Consider the following 15,558-nt stretch of genomic DNA (forward strand, 5'->3'; position numbering starts at 1 on the left):
GTCGCAGTCTTTGCTTCACTAGCAAGGGCGCGAATCTTTTCACATCTTTCAATGCAGAAATTTATCGGGCTCATTGGCAGCGGGGTCCCAGAAGTGAACGTGACGCTAGAATGATCAGGCCGAGAGCGGAAGCAAAGAAGTTGCTGCTTGACCTCGCAGAACAAGGTACATGTAGGACCAACTTCAGGGAGTATGTCAACTCTAGCTACACCATACGGCGACATGACCATCCGCCCCGGCACTGACCAGCCAGGGCTGCTTCGATACCCATTTAACTTGCAGCACACCAAGTCCTTCGCGCACCTGATGGCCACGCAAGATCTTGAGCGGAACGATGAGTGGGTCCGTCATGAGGTCGTTGTACACGCGCGCATGGAAGATCTGAATCGAGCCATCATCGCTGCTCGACGCGAATAGCGGGTATGTCGGGTGGAAGTGCAGGCTGCGGATCGCGCGGCTGTGGTATCGCAAGATCTTATATGGCTTGTCTGAGAGCTCGAGGTCGAACCAACACAGCTTGCGGTCGTAGCCACCCACAATCAGGTGGTCTCCCAGTGGGTGTACGTCCATCGACGAAATCCACCTGGTACCTGGCTGCAGCGTCTTGAGTAGCTTTTGCTCAGCAAGGTTGTATATCCGAACATAACGCTGTGTCTAGCCAATACAGTCAGTCAAACGGGCACCAGAAAGGTGACGAAAGAGCTTACTGCAACGAAGAAGTGTGGCTTCGTGGGGTGGAATAGGACAAACTGCACAGCGCCTTTGACCTTTTTGAATGGTGCCTGCGAATGCCTCCGTGAAATCTGGTGAATCCAGACACCACCCTGGCCTTCGCCGCTTGCTGCGCGTGCTTGCTTCAATGACAAGTACTCGCCACGTATGTGTAGTGTACTCACCAACTGTCGCCAAGTAGTCACCCCTCCTGTGCCATGCCACCTGTTTCGGCATGCCAGAGTTGGATGGCAGGTTGATAGTAAGAATCGGTGAGTCAGATGTGGATGCTGCGGCGGAGATCGATTGCCACTTGACTGGCGATGGAGTGGTCGGAGCAGGAGGAAGTTGAGCTGGCGCAAGCGCTGCTTGTGTTGCTACAAGGACAGAGGTAGGCAAGTTGGGTGGGGTGAGGAAGTGTAGCTGCTCCTCGCTACAAATATGTCAGCTAACCCGATCCCTTGCTATAGTTAGCGATACTCACGTTGCAACAACCAGGAAACAAACGTCTATGCGAGGGCACCACTCAACTGCACCGACCTTGCCTTTGAACTTCCAGCTCTTGACGACCTTGCCAACGACAACCTCCCACACACTGACAACGCCGTTCTCATCCCCGCTCGCGGCCCATGTACCGTCGGGGCTAATGCCGACGCTGCGTGTACGGCCTTTGTCGTGTATAACCTCGAGAGACTTGTACACAGGGAACGGCTTGAGGCTGCTCGGACTGGGCAGTTTCGGGACGAGGCTGTTCGGATCGATTTGCAGCTTCGTGCGCGTAACACGCGGAGCAAGATATAGGTCGAGCTGTCTTTGGAAACGCTCCTGGATGAATTGGTTGTATGCAGGCACGAGTCGCAAGGCGGGGAACTTCTGGGGAAGGTATTCGCGCTCGCGGTCTTCCCTGTCAGTTTCTTCCCAACTTTTCTTTTCCTCTTCCGTTGGCAGATATTCCTCTGGCGGGTTGTATGACTCGGCGTGTGTCGGAAGACGAGGTTTAGGTGCCGGGAGCGGTGGGGGCTGGTTCGAAGGTTCTTCAGCCCAGATATTGAAGAACTGAGGCTTATCAGAGGCTGTCTTGGGCTTGTTGGGTATGATACGGCCTTGGCGAATTGCACGGACGATCTTCATAACCTGTTAACAACGTAAGTGCACTATACCCAAGGAGATGACAACTCGGCCTACCTTCTGCTTCTCCCACTTACTGGGTACCCAGCGACGCTTTGGCTCTGGAGCAGCGGACAACGGCATAATCTCCTCCTTTCCCTTCCCTGTGAACCACTCCACTGTAGGCTCGTAAGGATTGTAGCCGGCATCAGGATTCTCATTCTCCTGTAACCGGCGAATGAGGTCCAGTTCATCGGTCGTAAGAGGCTTGTCCATCTGGGCTTTCTCATCGAAAGCAGATGTCCTAGGATTTGTAAGGTTATTTGTTACAAAGGAAATGGGTAGGTATGAACGCACCATGTCTCTGGGTCCTCTACCGTCTTCAGGAATTTGTCGAGCTCATCTCCTCGTGCGGGACGCAGGACCTTCTTGCCATTAATATTGTACCCTATATGTGGCAGATCGTCGTACCAATGCATAGGGACATTTCCGACACGGTTGGGGATCTACGTGACGGTTCAATACGAGAGATTAGGATTATGTGCAACACGCACATCTTCGGTAGACGAGTCCGAGTCGTAGTCCGGCTCTATCGGTGGATATACTCGTTTTGGCTGACCAGTAATGCCAGAAACGACGGTTTTGGCTTTCGGGAAAGGATGAATGCTAGCGTCGGAAAATTCGTCCTCGCTCTCATCCTCGTCCTCTTCGTCTTCGTCCTCTTCATCGTCTTCGTCGCCCTCCTCTACATCAACGTCTTCTTCTTCTTCTTCCTCACTGTCACTCCTCGTGTCAATCTCGGGAAACTCGTCGACCTGCTCGCCGTCGGACTCCTGGCCCGCGTCCGCGTCCTCGTCCTCGCTCTGCATCTCCAGCCCGACACCTTGGGGGAACGCACTCTCCTCTACCACCGGCCCCGGGTGCTCTCCCTCATCCCTTGCAACCACTCGCCTTTTCTTTGACTTGTTTGCATCCAGGTTCGCCATATCGCTGTCGAGCAATGAACCAACAAATGGATGCTGAGACTCTGAAGTGGAAGATGGGCGCCTACTAAAATTCTTGCGACGCCAGATCTGATCGGGCGAAGCGAACTCACAACTTGGACGCGTCCACTCAACCTATACGATCTCGCACGAGAAATGGTCAACTACGGTGGAGGTACGACGAGTGCTTGTTGCAGCTATGCGCACAAATGATTAACAGATGTCTTGCTATGTAGACGAAGTATCTGCGCTTGTGCTCGACATCGGCACTTCTACTGTTCGTGCGGGGTATGCTGGGGACGACACGCCGAAAGCGGTCATCCCGACGTGTTATGGCCACATGGAGGAGCAGGGGGATGGAGACGTAAATATGGAGGGCGCTGAGGAAGGTGCACAAGCTCCCAAGAAGAAAACAACGCTCTACGTTGGCCAGAATGGCCCTTCGGTTTGGAGGGCCGGAATGCACATCGCTCACCCAGTACAAAATAGCCTGAGTACGTGCCTTGAATATTATGTCAATTGTTATTGGTGACCAAAGCGCTGCCCGCTCCATAGTTACCGACTTCACACCAATCCCCGCCCTCGTCTCCCATGTATTCAAGGAGGTTATGCGAACAGACCCCTCCGAACATCCCGTACTCGTAACAGAACCGGCATGGAACACTCCAGAGAATCGCGAGCGGATGGCAGAAATTATGTTTGAAGAGTTCGATGTCCCGGCATTCTATATCGCCAATACGGGCGTGCTGAACGCGTACGGTCTCCGTCCAATGTCACGTCGCCCACGCTAACGATAATACAAAGTTTCGCCGCAGGCAAGGGCTCCGCACTCGTCATTGACGTTGGCCAATCAACTGCAAGTGTCACACCTATCGTTGATGGCTTCGTCCTCCGGACAGGTGAGCTGCTCATGTACGGCAGAAGATCATTACGCTCAAACCGTTTACAGGACTCTCTTATTCCGGACTTCCTCAGCTGATTCATGCTCACTCTAAGTTCACGCTGACGACGCCACAACCTGGTCGCACCGGCATTCAACTTATTCCACACCAGTTAATCACGAACAAACAGGTGTGTGCCGCCATCCTGAGGTTCAAAACTTGTCTGATGATGAATCACATCTGATATGGTACAGCCAGTAGACCCGACCTTCCCGCCCAAGTTCGTGCTGCGCGAGGACCGTGTGCCAGGCGTCACAGACTCATGGCGATCGTGGTACGAGGCACGAGAAGTCGAAGAGTGGATCCAGAGCGTCGCTGGCGTGCTTGATCAGGGCTGGAACGACCAGTATGGCTGCATATCTCTGTCTGGAGCATAATTTCACGCCCTGTGTAGGGCAGCTGCACAGCGCGGGCCAAGGCACTACGAATTTCCGACGGGCTACAACACCTACTTCGGGCCAGAGCGCTTTAGCGTCGGCGAGCTCTACTTCTCGCATTCGCCTCAGCTTGTCGTACGTTCCACGTCACAACCAAATAATTTTTGCGTTGCATTCACAGAATATACCTAGGCTTCGAATCCGAATCTCCCAAAGACGATTCCCGCTTTAATCTCGTCAGCGCTGGGCAAATGCGACCCAGACATCCGCCAAGTCCTTCTCGGCAATATCGTACTTACTGGCGGCGGAAGCATGCTCTCTGGCTTCGCTGACCGTCTCAGCGCAGAGCTCCAGCGGAATGTCTCACATGTAAATCTTTGCACTTTCGACACCCTGAGCTAGCTTTGCTGAGAGTGCGCGACTGTCTAGGTCAAAATTCACGCGCCAGGTAATCCTTCTGAGCGTCGGTACGGCGGTTGGCTCGGGGGCAGCATCCTCGCTAGCCTGGGCACTTTCCACCAGTTGTGGATCAGCAAGGAAGAGTGGAAGGTACGCCACTTGTGCTGTCAATACCCGTCAGTGTCTGACTACTCCATTTTCTGCAGGAACACGGCAAGGCGATTGTCGGGCAGAGATGCAAATAGATAATCGCCGTTTCTAGATACCTTTGTGTCCACAATGGCATGCTCGTTCGCACACATGAAGTCTCGAGACGGAGATATTCAATTGCCTGATGAGTGTACAGGGGGTTTAAACGCAACATGAAATAATCCTACGGACGTACACCCACTACACGGCTTCATCCATTTTGCGTGGTGGTGCAGTCCCCTACGAGGGGTGGAGGGTGGTTTCCTTTGATGACCGGGGGAGAGGCGGGAAGCGCTGCTTCCGCGATTCCCTGCGCCAAACCGTCGCCCAGCACAGACCCGCCAGCAACTGCTCTTGCCATTCCCATCTCCTATCGACCGAGATCCACAGACGCACAGACTACCGGAAGAGATAAGATCATAACACGCTCGAGCCAAAGAATGGCAGATAAAAGGGGAGAAGGAGAGGAAGCGACGGCGACCGCTCTGAGGTACAGTGCAAGCGTCCGGATCAGAGATGCGCTCGTCAATAATTAAGTTGAAAGGAAAGGTTGGAGAAAACCGCGCGATGACAAATCGAGCGGACACCAAAATGCTGTTGTTGGTCAATCATACAAATACATCAGAAGGGGGGAGGGGGGTGCTTTGGAATGAGCTGCGATGCGATGTGATCCTCGCATGGTTGTTCAGAATGCCTCCACGCCCTCGCGCCTCTCGCGTGCATCAAGCAAGGCGCCGAGAGCACCAATGGCCTTGCGACGGCCACGGGTGGCAAAGTTCCTGGGAATGAGCTCGTCGTTGTTGGACGGCGGACCAATCGGCTGGCGAACAGGCGCAGCGACAAGCCGCTGCACAGACGGGGGTGCGACCGCGACAACGACGGCGGGAGCACGCCCGATGCCGAGCCCCTCGTAGAGCTTCTTCGAAGCCTCCTCGCGAGGAGACAAGGGAGGCGCATCGCCGAGAGAGGAGGATGTGCGCGGCGTGCTTGGGGTGGAGCCAGACTTGGAGGACACGGAAGAACTGTCATCGCCATCGGCAGCATCGGCGTCCACAGCCACGGCGTTGATGTTTTGAGGTGCGGCCGAGTTGAACTGCAGCGCAGGGGGACGAGTCTTAAGAGGGCTGGCGGCGGGTGAGATGCGTTCGACAGGAGGAGGGGTGATCTTGACCAAGGGCGAGGACACGGCGCGATTGCCGCTCAGGACCGAGTTGTTGCCACCCCGCCTCCATGAGACAGCGGCATCAGACTTTGACGGGTTCGGGGAGCTAATGCCGTTCGGGTTCCCAAGCGACGTACCACCAGAGATCGTGTTGGTGAAGTTGGGCGTGGAAGGGGTCCTCAGATACGCCGACGTGTCCTCCTCGCCGAATTGCCCGGAGGGCGGCATGCGGCTACCAAATCGACCACCGAGAGCAGCCGTCATAGGCACCTGCTCATCGCCAGCAACGCCAAGCATGGCACGGAGTTGGTCGGCCTGGTTAGCGCGGCGTGCCTGAGCAGCCATGATATTCGAACGAAGATCGAACGACGTGTTGGTCGGACCTGCAGTAGCGGGTGGGACGAAGCCCGCGGTTTGTCGGCGTTGCGGAACCTGCTGACGCTGACGTTGGGCTTGCGCGATCAACTCGTTCTGGTACTGTTGAGCCTGATTGGTGGAAACAAATGTTATTGTTCTGCGAACGATTAATAAAACTAAACACAACGTACCTGCAGGCGCGCTATCTCCATTTGCATCATCTGCAGCTGCAAGGCCTGCATTTGCACCTGCGGATCCATAAAGTTACCACTATTCATGCCCATCATCTGCTGTTGAGAAAAGCGATTGGCCGCGCCGTCGACGGCAGCGGTCATGGGATGCTGCTGCATGTGGTTCACGTTGTTATGGACATACAGGTTCGACGAGACCATATCGGCGAGCTCCTCTTCTTCGTCAGGGAAAGCGTCGCTATGAAGAGGCGGAGAGTAGCGAGGAATGTTGAACATGCCGGCTGGAGCAGCGGTATGCGGCACATTTCCGACTGGGCCAGAGACGGAGCGGACACCTCCTGTGCGGAGACCTGCGAGGAGGGCGGCACGGTTATTGGGAGCAGGGGCAGTGGCCATTTCGATGCAAATGATGTGTTCCAAAAGACAGGTAGGTATCAGCTGAAGGTTTCAGACGGAAGCACAGGTGGGTCGAGAGAATAGGTGATGAATATACAGCTGTTGGCACAAGCCCCACTTGAGTCAGATTCATGATTGTAAGGAGAAAGCTAAAGGAAATACCGGGCGAGCGTGAATTGAGCTAGAGTTCCGGATAAGATACGGAGGTTAATACGTCTATCTCTCTCTCTGGGTGCGGTCTAAGCGTCGCGCGAGGAGACGGGTCTCTGAAGGGCAGGAAAAAGAGCCGGGTGGGCGATTAGGCGAGTGGCAGAAGAAGGAGACAGTTTTCTCGAGAGTATAAAGATGATAGAGAGTTATATATGCTAAAGAGAAATGAAGACAGAGAGAGACAGAGAAAAACGAGAAGAGGCCACCGATGAAAGGTCAGAGAGAGAGAGGACGAAGATCGAGACACCGCGCACGAGGCCCACAGCCATAGCATCGGTGGACCCCGGACACCAGTCCATTGCCTCCCGCTCGCGGAGTCTCATGGCAACTGATTGTGATCCACGCCAGCGAGTCATTCGTTTCGCAGAGAACCAGGGTTCTGCACACAGTAAGTATGCTTGCGTACTGTACAACAGAAGGTAGACCAACATATCGTGCTCTATGCACACCCCTAGGACGGCAGACAAAAAGTGCAGACGCGTGTCGCCCCATGACCCCACCCTGCCCCAACCACACAATTGAGCGGGAAGCGGAACTTCCGCACGCTCACAGGTACTTTTTGGCACTTGCCCGTACCCGTGCGTCAAAAACTGCGCTCCGTATCGGTGTGTGCGCGGTGTGAAACGGATTCAACATTGTCTGCATCAAGCCTATAAGCGTCTGCACATAGCCCTGAACGCCAAAGTGACACACCTTTACGTACAGTTCCCAGACGTCGAGGAAGAACGACCGAATGCCGTCGTCGTTCCTTGTCTCATGCAGCAACACAAACTTCATATCTGAAGCTTGGTCAGCAGACGTCGGTGCCCAGACTCGCGTGACTTACTTCCCGGTGTCACGAAAGCTGACACGGTCCATTCGTTGAACTTGTCCACGGACTTCAAGTACCTGATTGAACAGTTAGCACCGTAGGAAGTCACGTACAAGGAGGCGCCCACATGAGATTCTCTTTCCTCATAACATCTTCGATAACGTCCAGGCTGGCATTAGCAACCATTTGAATGACATGACGATCTTTCCCCCCGCCCACTCGCACATTCCCGCCCTGGGTGTGGTACGACTGTGCGGCACTGGATGCCCCGGATAGGGCTGTGAGCGTACCCGCGAATGCCGACGTCGACCAGCTGGGCAGGTTGCTCGAGAGCGGCGACGCCGTCGCCTGCGTCGGCTTGCTGGAATAGTGGGTCAGCTCATAGAGTGGCGTATCGGACGGCGAGAGGAGGAAAAGATGGTGCGACATTGTCGACGTCCCGGCCAGAGCCTCGGCGGTCGCGACGGTGCCGCCACAACGGCCTGAACTCTATGGTGCCACGTGGTTGAAACAGCCGTCGGGATCAGTTGCGGTCCCGACCCAGGAGTTTCGGGGTCCTAACTCTGTTCATGCCGGCCGGCCGCCAAACGTCTTTAGCGCCAGCATCTGAACTCGTTTTGCGAGTCGACTATGAGCTTGTACGCCAGCATCCTCACGGGTCACTTCCGCCGTGCATTCGTGAACCCACGAATATGCTACACAGCTCCTAGAGGCCTCTCAGGCCTTGGCCTTACTCTGAAGCAGGCGCATGCCTGGCGACAGCCACTACTTGGCGCACCACGGCCCTTTACCACTTCGCCGTCCGAAGCCTCAAGACCGCGGCAATCTATCGTGCAGTTTGCGCTGAGCAAAGCATGGGGGGCGACGCATAGGAGCAGAATAGCGCTCTCAGGTCGTGCGCAGAGCTCCTGGAGCCCACCACCGCCACAAGGGCCGTGGCAGCGGTTCATCCGATGGCTGGACTCCATCCCGTCGAATACCATATTCTGGGGCGTGCTGGGCATTAACGGTGCAGTGTTTTGTGCATGGCAACTCGGTGCGGCATTATACGTGCGTTATACAAATTTCTCCCAAACACATTTAAAGTATAGACTTTTATGTAGCAAAGTAGCGGCAATGCTAGCCTTTACATTGCGCTGCGGAAAAACTTCACTGTCAGCATGCAGAATCTCATGTCTGGACGAGTGTACGTCTTCCCGCCACTTGTTTTATGTGTCCAACGCGTCTCACGCGACAAAGATGGACTCTCCTGACAGCTAGCTTCTCGCACGAAGGCATGATGCACATCTTCACCAACGCATTTACCTTCTACTTCATGGCACCGCCTGTCCTTCAATTTCTTGGGACCTCTGGCTTTTTAGCCCTGTACCTTGGGGGTGGCATCTTCTGTAGTGTGGTCAGCCTGTGGTGGAATAACTCTGTCAAGAACAGACCGACGTACTCCTCGTATGGTGCTAGTGGTATGTACCCTTCTCCGTTTGTCCGTCTCTTTAGCGCTGAATAACGGTTTGTTTGCCAGGCGCAGTGTACGCTGTCATCTCGTTCTTCGCATGTGTTGCCCCAACGACTCGATTTGCACTGTTTGGCGTACTACCGATACCCGCCTGGCTCTTCGTCACTGGAGTCTTCCTTATGGATGGATATGAGTCATTGAAAGACTCGGTACGTGAATATCGCACCGCTTTCTCGCTTCGTAGCTGATAGCTGTCCCGCTCAGCATACCAGAGTCGACAACGCAGGTCACATAGGCGGGATACTCGCTGGTATTGGTTACTTCCTGGGCAAGCGGTTCCGCATATTCTAATACCCCACTCTCTATCACGACGGACGTTCCGAAACACCCAGCTCAGTCCATATTTGTAGTTTGATTGAAAGCATAAATAGAGCTGAGCCACTGTACGATACTTCCACAGAAAGTAGAATCAAAACGCGCGTGCAGTAGGCCCTGGATCCGGTATAGGGTCTTTGGGACCAATCTCCTTCACTGCATAGTAGCTGAAGAAGAGGACTTTGAAGCACAACGCGAGTGCGGCGTGCAGAAGCACGAGAAAGATTGCAACCAGTCGCACAGCCTTTTGATCAGCCTGTATGCGAGAGGGTGGTCAGCTCAATGCTACAGTAGGCATACTGCGAGGACGAACCGTAGCGAGGATCGGCCAAGTGTTTACTATCAGGAAGTAGCCTGAGAGCAAGAAGGCGAGGCCGACAAGGACCCACCGCAGGATCGGCACTGGAATCACGCACAGCAACTAGAGAGCCGTCAGTCTACGGAGGGAGGGATGCAATAAATGTCCATCGCGCGCACCGAGACAGGAATCCAAACGAACTGGCCGTACCCCCACAACGCGACCGTCTCGACAATGCTCCACTCCCCCACACCCAGATATCTCAGCCCAAGCCACAGTAGAATGGGTATGCCCAGTCCATATGCATAGACGAGCCCAAACGCCGTGCTCAACAATCCGAAGTCATACTCGATGGGGTTGGTCGGCGACGCGGCGCCTGGGTCGGAGAGATAGGCGGCTATAGACGATGCGAGCGAAGAGAAGACAAAGAGGGAGAAGATAAGGGTAGTCAATGTCCAGAAGGGGCCATATAAGTCGGCGGGCGACAAATGGTTGGAGATATAGTTTGCCTTAGGTATCAAGGTTAAGTAGCAGCGACGAAAGACCTGTGCATGGTGTTAGCGGCTGTGTCATGGATGACGCGAGAGGGGATATGTTCACAGTTTTAGTGTCTATGTCAAAGTATGGCTGGTAATATTCGACGTTCCAGAAACTTGACTTCCCCGGCCGATCAGGAATGTACCCTACGGAGCGTAAGTAGGTGCTAGTCCGGGAGGACACCACGACACACCTCTCTGGGAGTTGACTCCACCTCCTGAAGAGTCCCGCGCATCAGTTTCGAGGAAAGCTACAAGCGAGTCTGGTCAGCGGGGACTGTGACCTCTTCAGGACGTAGTGCTAAACGTACATTGGAATTGTAGACCTTCCGGCCCTTCTTCCATGCGCTACGCGACCATATAAGCCACAGCAAATATACAAACCATATGGCATCTACTCACCTCGTCTGCCTCAATCGAAACATAAGCCATTCCGAGTGAATGTGAGACGAATATAGATGCCTGAGGGGACGATATAAAGCGAAGATATCCTCGTCATACACGGTCATGCTTCGCCACGTGTTTTAGACGCCCATTCATCGCGAAGTGTGTGTTTCTCAAGCTCTCACCTGTCTTATCTCTATGCTGTCTTCCACCATGACACAGCCAGTCCTTGCGATAGTCGCCGCAGGCGCGATGGGCGCAGCAGTCGGCAAGCGGCTCACGACAGCGGGGCTCACCGTACTGACTGACCTGGCCGGACGCTCCGCCGCGACGCGAAAGAGAGCTGCAGACGCAGGCTTGGAGGACGCATCGCTCCTGGATATCGCCGCGCGGGCGCAGTGGACACTCAGCATCCTCCCACCAAGTGAGGCGGAGACATTCGCGAAGGCCTTTCGCGACGCGCACACGCAGGTAGCGCATACGCGCCCCGTCGGCTTCGCCGATTGCAACGCGGTGAACCCGACTACGGCAAAACGGGTCGCGGCCCTGTTCGCTGGCACGCCCATCAAGTTTGTCGATGCGGGCATTATTGGAGGTCCTCCACACGGGGACTACGACCCAGTGGTCTACGCGAGTGCAGCCCCCGAAGATCAACCAGCCCTAGACGAGTTCGCTTCACTTAAGCAGTGGGGATTGAATGTGAAGACGTTGAAGGGCGAAGGGGCTGGCGTCGGCGACGCTAGTGCGCTCAAGATGTCTTATGCTGTACGTGCAGTTCTTCCGAGCCTTAGGCTCTACCGACACTTACGTTGTACATCTCGCCGTAGGGCATCAACAAAGGGATTATTGGCATTTGTACAGCCATGATACTGTGTATGTCCCGTTTGTTATCACATGTCGCACTTGTTTCTATGCCATCCTCCAGCTGCACACGCGTCATCCCCTGCGACTGCTAGTGCGCTCCTGCACGAACTTTCCGACTCTCAGCCTTTCATGCTTAAGCGCATCATCTCAAGTACACCCGATATGCTTCCAAAGGCGTACCGCTGGGCCGGGGAAATGGAGGAGATATCCGCATTTGTTGCCGATGGACTCTCACAATCCGGATCTTCAGAACAGGTCTCGGTCGGAGGTGCAGGCGAAGGCCTTACCCATCTAGGTCTGGCAAGGCTTTACGAGCGCATCGCGAGCTCAATGAAGGACAGTGGGGAGAAGGGTGAAGACGTAAGCGAGGTTAAAGTATTAAACGACTTTGTAAAGGAAGCAAAACATGTTGTTGAGCCGAAGAACTGAACAATTGTGGTCTGTAGCCTGTATCTTCAAAGTTGCTGCCAGATCTAACTTCTTCTATTATAGATACGCGCACATGCTTTAGGAAGTTTGAGGTGCAGTAAAGTTATTTAAGGAGCGAGGAGCAACCTCGCCTAACATCTGTATGCCGGCTATTATCTAGATAGATCAGTATTTGCTGAAGTGCTCCAGCTTAGTTTGGACGCTTGTTTGAAACTTAGCGCCACAATGGCTCTGACGTAATTTATGCTTTCCTGCTCGCACCTCTTCTTCCGTACCAACCACTACCTTGTCTATGACTTCTTTCGAGTATAATCACCCAGTTCGCATCGCACATGATAGTTTGGAAGCTCTTCATATTGCTTTTGGCGTAAATACCCCCAGGTTTCTGTCCCGAGGCCGGTCTTGCTGTCTCCAAGGCACGCAACCCTCAAAGTTCAGGGAGCATTTCCATCTCTATCCGGAAGCTATAGCTGTACAATATTAATGTGCCTATCGCAACGTGAAGGCCGTCATTATTTGGCTCCTCCGTATCCGCAGACACGCTGCTAGCTCCACTTATGCATGGAGCGTAGCGGTCCGAGACCCATAAGCTGCACTTCGTCTTCCTTGCTTTCGCTAACGATTCTGCCACCCAAATATGGCCATATCTGCTAGAGCTCCTTTTCTTTGCGCATTCGCACTGCAATTGATATTGTTATGCCGCGCTGATCTGACTCCAGATGTTGAAGCAGTGTCGAGCACCGCAAAGGCGGGACTAGCATGGCCCAACGGACCAAATGACGACATAGAGCAGTACACTACTACAGGGAAGGTGCAATGGTGCGTGACGCGCTTGCTTGAGGTAGCAAAGCGACTGAGCCAATCTGTCAGGTATTACACATGGAGCCCCGACGGCTTCCAGAGTAACTTGGAGTTCGTACCCATGTTCTGGGGCACGAACCAGATAGGTGACTGGAACTCGAACATCAACAATACCATCCAGACTCTGAACGTCACGCACGCACTGGGTTTCAACGAGCCACAAGAAGTCAGCCAGTCGAACATCTCTCCTTCAGACGGCGCATCGGCGTGGAAGCAGTACATTGAGCCGCTGAAACAGCAGGGCATCATGCTCGGCAGCCCCGCCCCGAGCTCTGCGCCTTCAGGCAAGACGTGGCTTTTACAGTGGCTTGATGCTTGCGCAGGAGGATGTACGGTTGATTTTATCGCGCTGCACTGGTACGATATCAACTCGACGGCGTTCATGGAGTACCTAGAAGACTTCTACTCCACGTTCCAACGACCAATATGGGTTACTGAATGGGCTTGTCAGGCAAGTACTCATTGCGCCTATCGTTTGCAAGTTGGTCTCACCAACGTTGACTTTAAGAATTTCAACGACGCAAATGAACAGTGTTCCCTGCAGGACATAGTCAACTTTATGAACGCCACGCAACAGTTCATGGATACCACTGACTGGGTGCAGCGCTATGCGTGGTTTGGGGCGTTCACGAATCTGCAAGGTGTCAACCAGGTCGGTTCCATACTTTACTCAGCCGCCTATCTGGCATTTGACGAACAGTGCTAATGTTGGTCCTCTCCTAGGACGACGCGCTTATGAACTCCGGTGGACAAATCAACACTCTGGGGGAACAGTATATTGGGGCGGTCACACCTAATGTCAGCTCGAACTACCAGCCTGGAGTAGTGCATGGTGGAAAGGGGAGCTCATCCACCGGTTCCGCTGTACGGACGACTCTCAGCCGAACCATGCCGCTTCTGACATTGGTCGCGTTTACGTGTGCCCTATTATAGGCGAGCATTCGGATATGTAGAATGTTCAACGTACGCTATGCATATTTTCCAGATGGATCTTTCGTATGGTACGACAGCACGGACATTGACGGTTGAGACCGGGACAGCATCTTGCTATTCCTTGGACAGATAAACTCGCCGCCCAAAGAGCACGACCCATATAAGATGAGCGGTGATCAACAGATTAATGACCTATGACATTGAATTTCACGAACGACACTGAAGCAATCATTGCTCCGATTCCAAACGGAACATTGGCCACCACTCCGGACGCCAAGGTTGGACGGAGACAGTCTCAGCCATGGAACCATCGGAATTAGGCCGATTAATGTAGAATTCAGACTCGCCTTTCTCCGCGGCAGTAACGTGCTCGAGACGGAGGAGTGCCAACCCAACGCCGTCAACTGATGTAAGTAATTTTCCCGTGCCTCGCGGTTTTGGCTTGCGCGTACCGTCAGGGTTGGCAGTGATGGAGCGGACTCGGATGTCGGTTCCGGAGGGTAGCGAAGGTGTGCTGCATTTACGCAAAGGAGTGTAAGCAGTGCGGGCCGGTGAGGCGGGTGTCACGACTTACGAGCTGCCTTCTGCATTAAGCATGACTGGGAATATCCGCTTGCGAACGAGGCCGGTGTGGTATACACGAACGGTTAGCTCCTGACCAACGTAGCAACCCTTGCGGAAGTCGACTGTACGAGGCTCTGCATCAGCAACAGCGACATGTTCCATAGATGCGTCACTGACGTGCTCCCATGAAATCGAGGTTGGAGTCCATGGGGAAGGCTTGGTCTGGAGGAATATCAATATTGCCTTCTGGAGTGCCGTGAAGTATTCGATGCCGTGTGTAATCATCCGACGTCGCTACATCGTAGTCGGAGAGACCCTGGGCTGCACGCAGTATTCCGGTAAGCGATCGTGCAGAAGGAGGGAATAACTCACGTCGATCTCCTTTCCTGATGAGAATACGACTTCCCATTCCGACTGCTCTTCTGTCCTGCAGTGGCACTGAGACTGTACCCCAGGGGTTTTGCTCATTCCACACAGGTTCGACTGCCCCGCTCCGAGAGTAATCCCATTGCCTCGAACTCTCCCATGCCCTTTCCTTCTCGGAGCCCCAGGCAGCCCAAACATCATACTCCTCCGAAACATCCCGTAGCTTTACCTTGGAGCGTAGCACGTATCGCTTCAGCATGGTGAGCAGGGGCGGAGCCTCAGATGACCGAGAATCATATTCGACGAAGTATCCCTTTTTGCCTTCAGGGGTGACATGAGCGTGCACGAAGGCATCATGAAGGACTCTGCCCTAGCCCATAGAACAGTTAGCTGAGGCGTACAAAATCCACTGAGCGCGGATAGGCACATGCCTGAGCTTGCAAGAACGCCGTGAAGAAGTGAGCGTCAGGCTGTGGGACAGTCGACGCGACGATGCCGTTTAAGAATTCTGCCGCTTGGGAGCCCGTGACAGAGAGCACGGCCCTGTTCGGTACACGGGCAGTCGTGGGTGTGCTCCGCACAAGTGCACGCAGAGCCGGAGGTAACATGACGGCAGCGGAAGAGCGAGGTGCACCGCGTAGCGCTCTCCCGTCCCTTTGCG

The 15,558-nt window shown here is 54.1% G+C and overlaps 9 protein-coding genes across 9 annotated transcripts; 4 read left to right on the forward strand and 5 right to left on the reverse strand.

Annotated features, from left to right (window-relative positions):
- Positions 1 to 201: 201 nt before the first annotated feature.
- PHACADRAFT_158105 (uncharacterized protein) lies at positions 202 to 2,687 on the reverse strand (the record flags this gene model as incomplete). Its single annotated transcript, XM_007392194.1, has 7 exons — positions 202 to 654; positions 708 to 841; positions 897 to 1,144; positions 1,196 to 1,845; positions 1,897 to 2,122; positions 2,176 to 2,324; positions 2,373 to 2,687. 7 exons carry the CDS (start codon positions 2,685 to 2,687, stop codon positions 202 to 204), a joined length of 2,175 nt encoding a protein of 724 aa, XP_007392256.1.
- Positions 2,688 to 2,957: 270 nt separating this feature from the next.
- PHACADRAFT_205920 (uncharacterized protein) lies at positions 2,958 to 5,964 on the forward strand (the record flags this gene model as incomplete). Its single annotated transcript, XM_007392195.1, has 10 exons — positions 2,958 to 2,976; positions 3,038 to 3,295; positions 3,357 to 3,555; positions 3,606 to 3,700; positions 3,751 to 3,872; positions 3,937 to 4,088; positions 4,137 to 4,254; positions 4,312 to 4,488; positions 4,549 to 4,668; positions 4,725 to 5,964. The coding sequence occupies 10 exons, from the start codon at positions 2,958 to 2,960 to the stop codon at positions 4,761 to 4,763; spliced, it is 1,299 nt and encodes a 432-aa protein (XP_007392257.1). The 3' UTR covers positions 4,764 to 5,964.
- A 436-nt stretch (positions 5,965 to 6,400) lies between these two features.
- PHACADRAFT_250370 (uncharacterized protein) lies at positions 6,401 to 7,302 on the reverse strand (the record flags this gene model as incomplete). Its single annotated transcript, XM_007392196.1, has 1 exon — positions 6,401 to 7,302. Exon 1 carries the CDS (start codon positions 6,811 to 6,813, stop codon positions 6,403 to 6,405), a length of 411 nt encoding a protein of 136 aa, XP_007392258.1. The 5' UTR covers positions 6,814 to 7,302.
- Positions 7,303 to 7,313: 11 nt separating this feature from the next.
- PHACADRAFT_114795 (uncharacterized protein) lies at positions 7,314 to 8,321 on the reverse strand. Its single transcript, XM_007392197.1, has 4 exons — positions 7,962 to 8,321; positions 7,850 to 7,911; positions 7,717 to 7,802; positions 7,314 to 7,662 (listed from the first exon to the last, which is right to left on the reverse strand). The coding sequence occupies exons 1-4, from the start codon at positions 8,261 to 8,263 to the stop codon at positions 7,570 to 7,572; spliced, it is 543 nt and encodes a 180-aa protein (XP_007392259.1). The 5' UTR covers positions 8,264 to 8,321; the 3' UTR covers positions 7,314 to 7,569.
- A 143-nt stretch (positions 8,322 to 8,464) lies between these two features.
- Positions 8,465 to 9,638, forward strand: PHACADRAFT_86988 (uncharacterized protein; the record flags this gene model as incomplete). Its single annotated transcript, XM_007392198.1, has 5 exons — positions 8,465 to 8,884; positions 8,938 to 9,020; positions 9,074 to 9,294; positions 9,354 to 9,496; positions 9,552 to 9,638. The coding sequence occupies 5 exons, from the start codon at positions 8,465 to 8,467 to the stop codon at positions 9,636 to 9,638; spliced, it is 954 nt and encodes a 317-aa protein (XP_007392260.1).
- Positions 9,639 to 9,696: 58 nt separating this feature from the next.
- Positions 9,697 to 10,846, reverse strand: PHACADRAFT_250374 (uncharacterized protein). The gene is made up of 6 exons (XM_007392199.1): positions 10,808 to 10,846; positions 10,691 to 10,747; positions 10,561 to 10,643; positions 10,140 to 10,505; positions 9,976 to 10,083; positions 9,697 to 9,918 (listed from the first exon to the last, which is right to left on the reverse strand). The coding sequence occupies exons 1-6, from the start codon at positions 10,839 to 10,841 to the stop codon at positions 9,757 to 9,759; spliced, it is 810 nt and encodes a 269-aa protein (XP_007392261.1). The 5' UTR covers positions 10,842 to 10,846; the 3' UTR covers positions 9,697 to 9,756.
- A 249-nt stretch (positions 10,847 to 11,095) lies between these two features.
- On the forward strand, positions 11,096 to 12,383 carry PHACADRAFT_250375 (uncharacterized protein). Its single transcript, XM_007392200.1, has 4 exons — positions 11,096 to 11,645; positions 11,708 to 11,753; positions 11,806 to 12,182; positions 12,237 to 12,383. Exons 1-3 carry the CDS (start codon positions 11,133 to 11,135, stop codon positions 12,171 to 12,173), a joined length of 927 nt encoding a protein of 308 aa, XP_007392262.1. The 5' UTR covers positions 11,096 to 11,132; the 3' UTR covers positions 12,174 to 12,182; positions 12,237 to 12,383.
- Positions 12,384 to 12,810: 427 nt separating this feature from the next.
- Positions 12,811 to 13,967, forward strand: PHACADRAFT_158145 (uncharacterized protein; the record flags this gene model as incomplete). The annotated part of the gene is made up of 3 exons (XM_007392201.1): positions 12,811 to 13,485; positions 13,543 to 13,686; positions 13,758 to 13,967. 3 exons carry the CDS (start codon positions 12,811 to 12,813, stop codon positions 13,965 to 13,967), a joined length of 1,029 nt encoding a protein of 342 aa, XP_007392263.1.
- PHACADRAFT_114810 (uncharacterized protein) lies at positions 13,943 to 15,545 on the reverse strand. The gene is made up of 5 exons (XM_007392202.1): positions 15,308 to 15,545; positions 14,904 to 15,267; positions 14,709 to 14,852; positions 14,542 to 14,653; positions 13,943 to 14,481 (listed from the first exon to the last, which is right to left on the reverse strand). Exons 1-5 carry the CDS (start codon positions 15,503 to 15,505, stop codon positions 14,196 to 14,198), a joined length of 1,104 nt encoding a protein of 367 aa, XP_007392264.1. The 5' UTR covers positions 15,506 to 15,545; the 3' UTR covers positions 13,943 to 14,195.
- Between the last annotated feature and the right edge of the window lie 13 nt (positions 15,546 to 15,558).

This window comes from Phanerochaete carnosa (genome assembly GCF_000300595.1).
Source record: "Phanerochaete carnosa HHB-10118-sp unplaced genomic scaffold PHACAscaffold_2, whole genome shotgun sequence".
Lineage (NCBI taxonomy): Eukaryota > Fungi > Basidiomycota > Agaricomycetes > Polyporales > Phanerochaetaceae > Phanerochaete > Phanerochaete carnosa.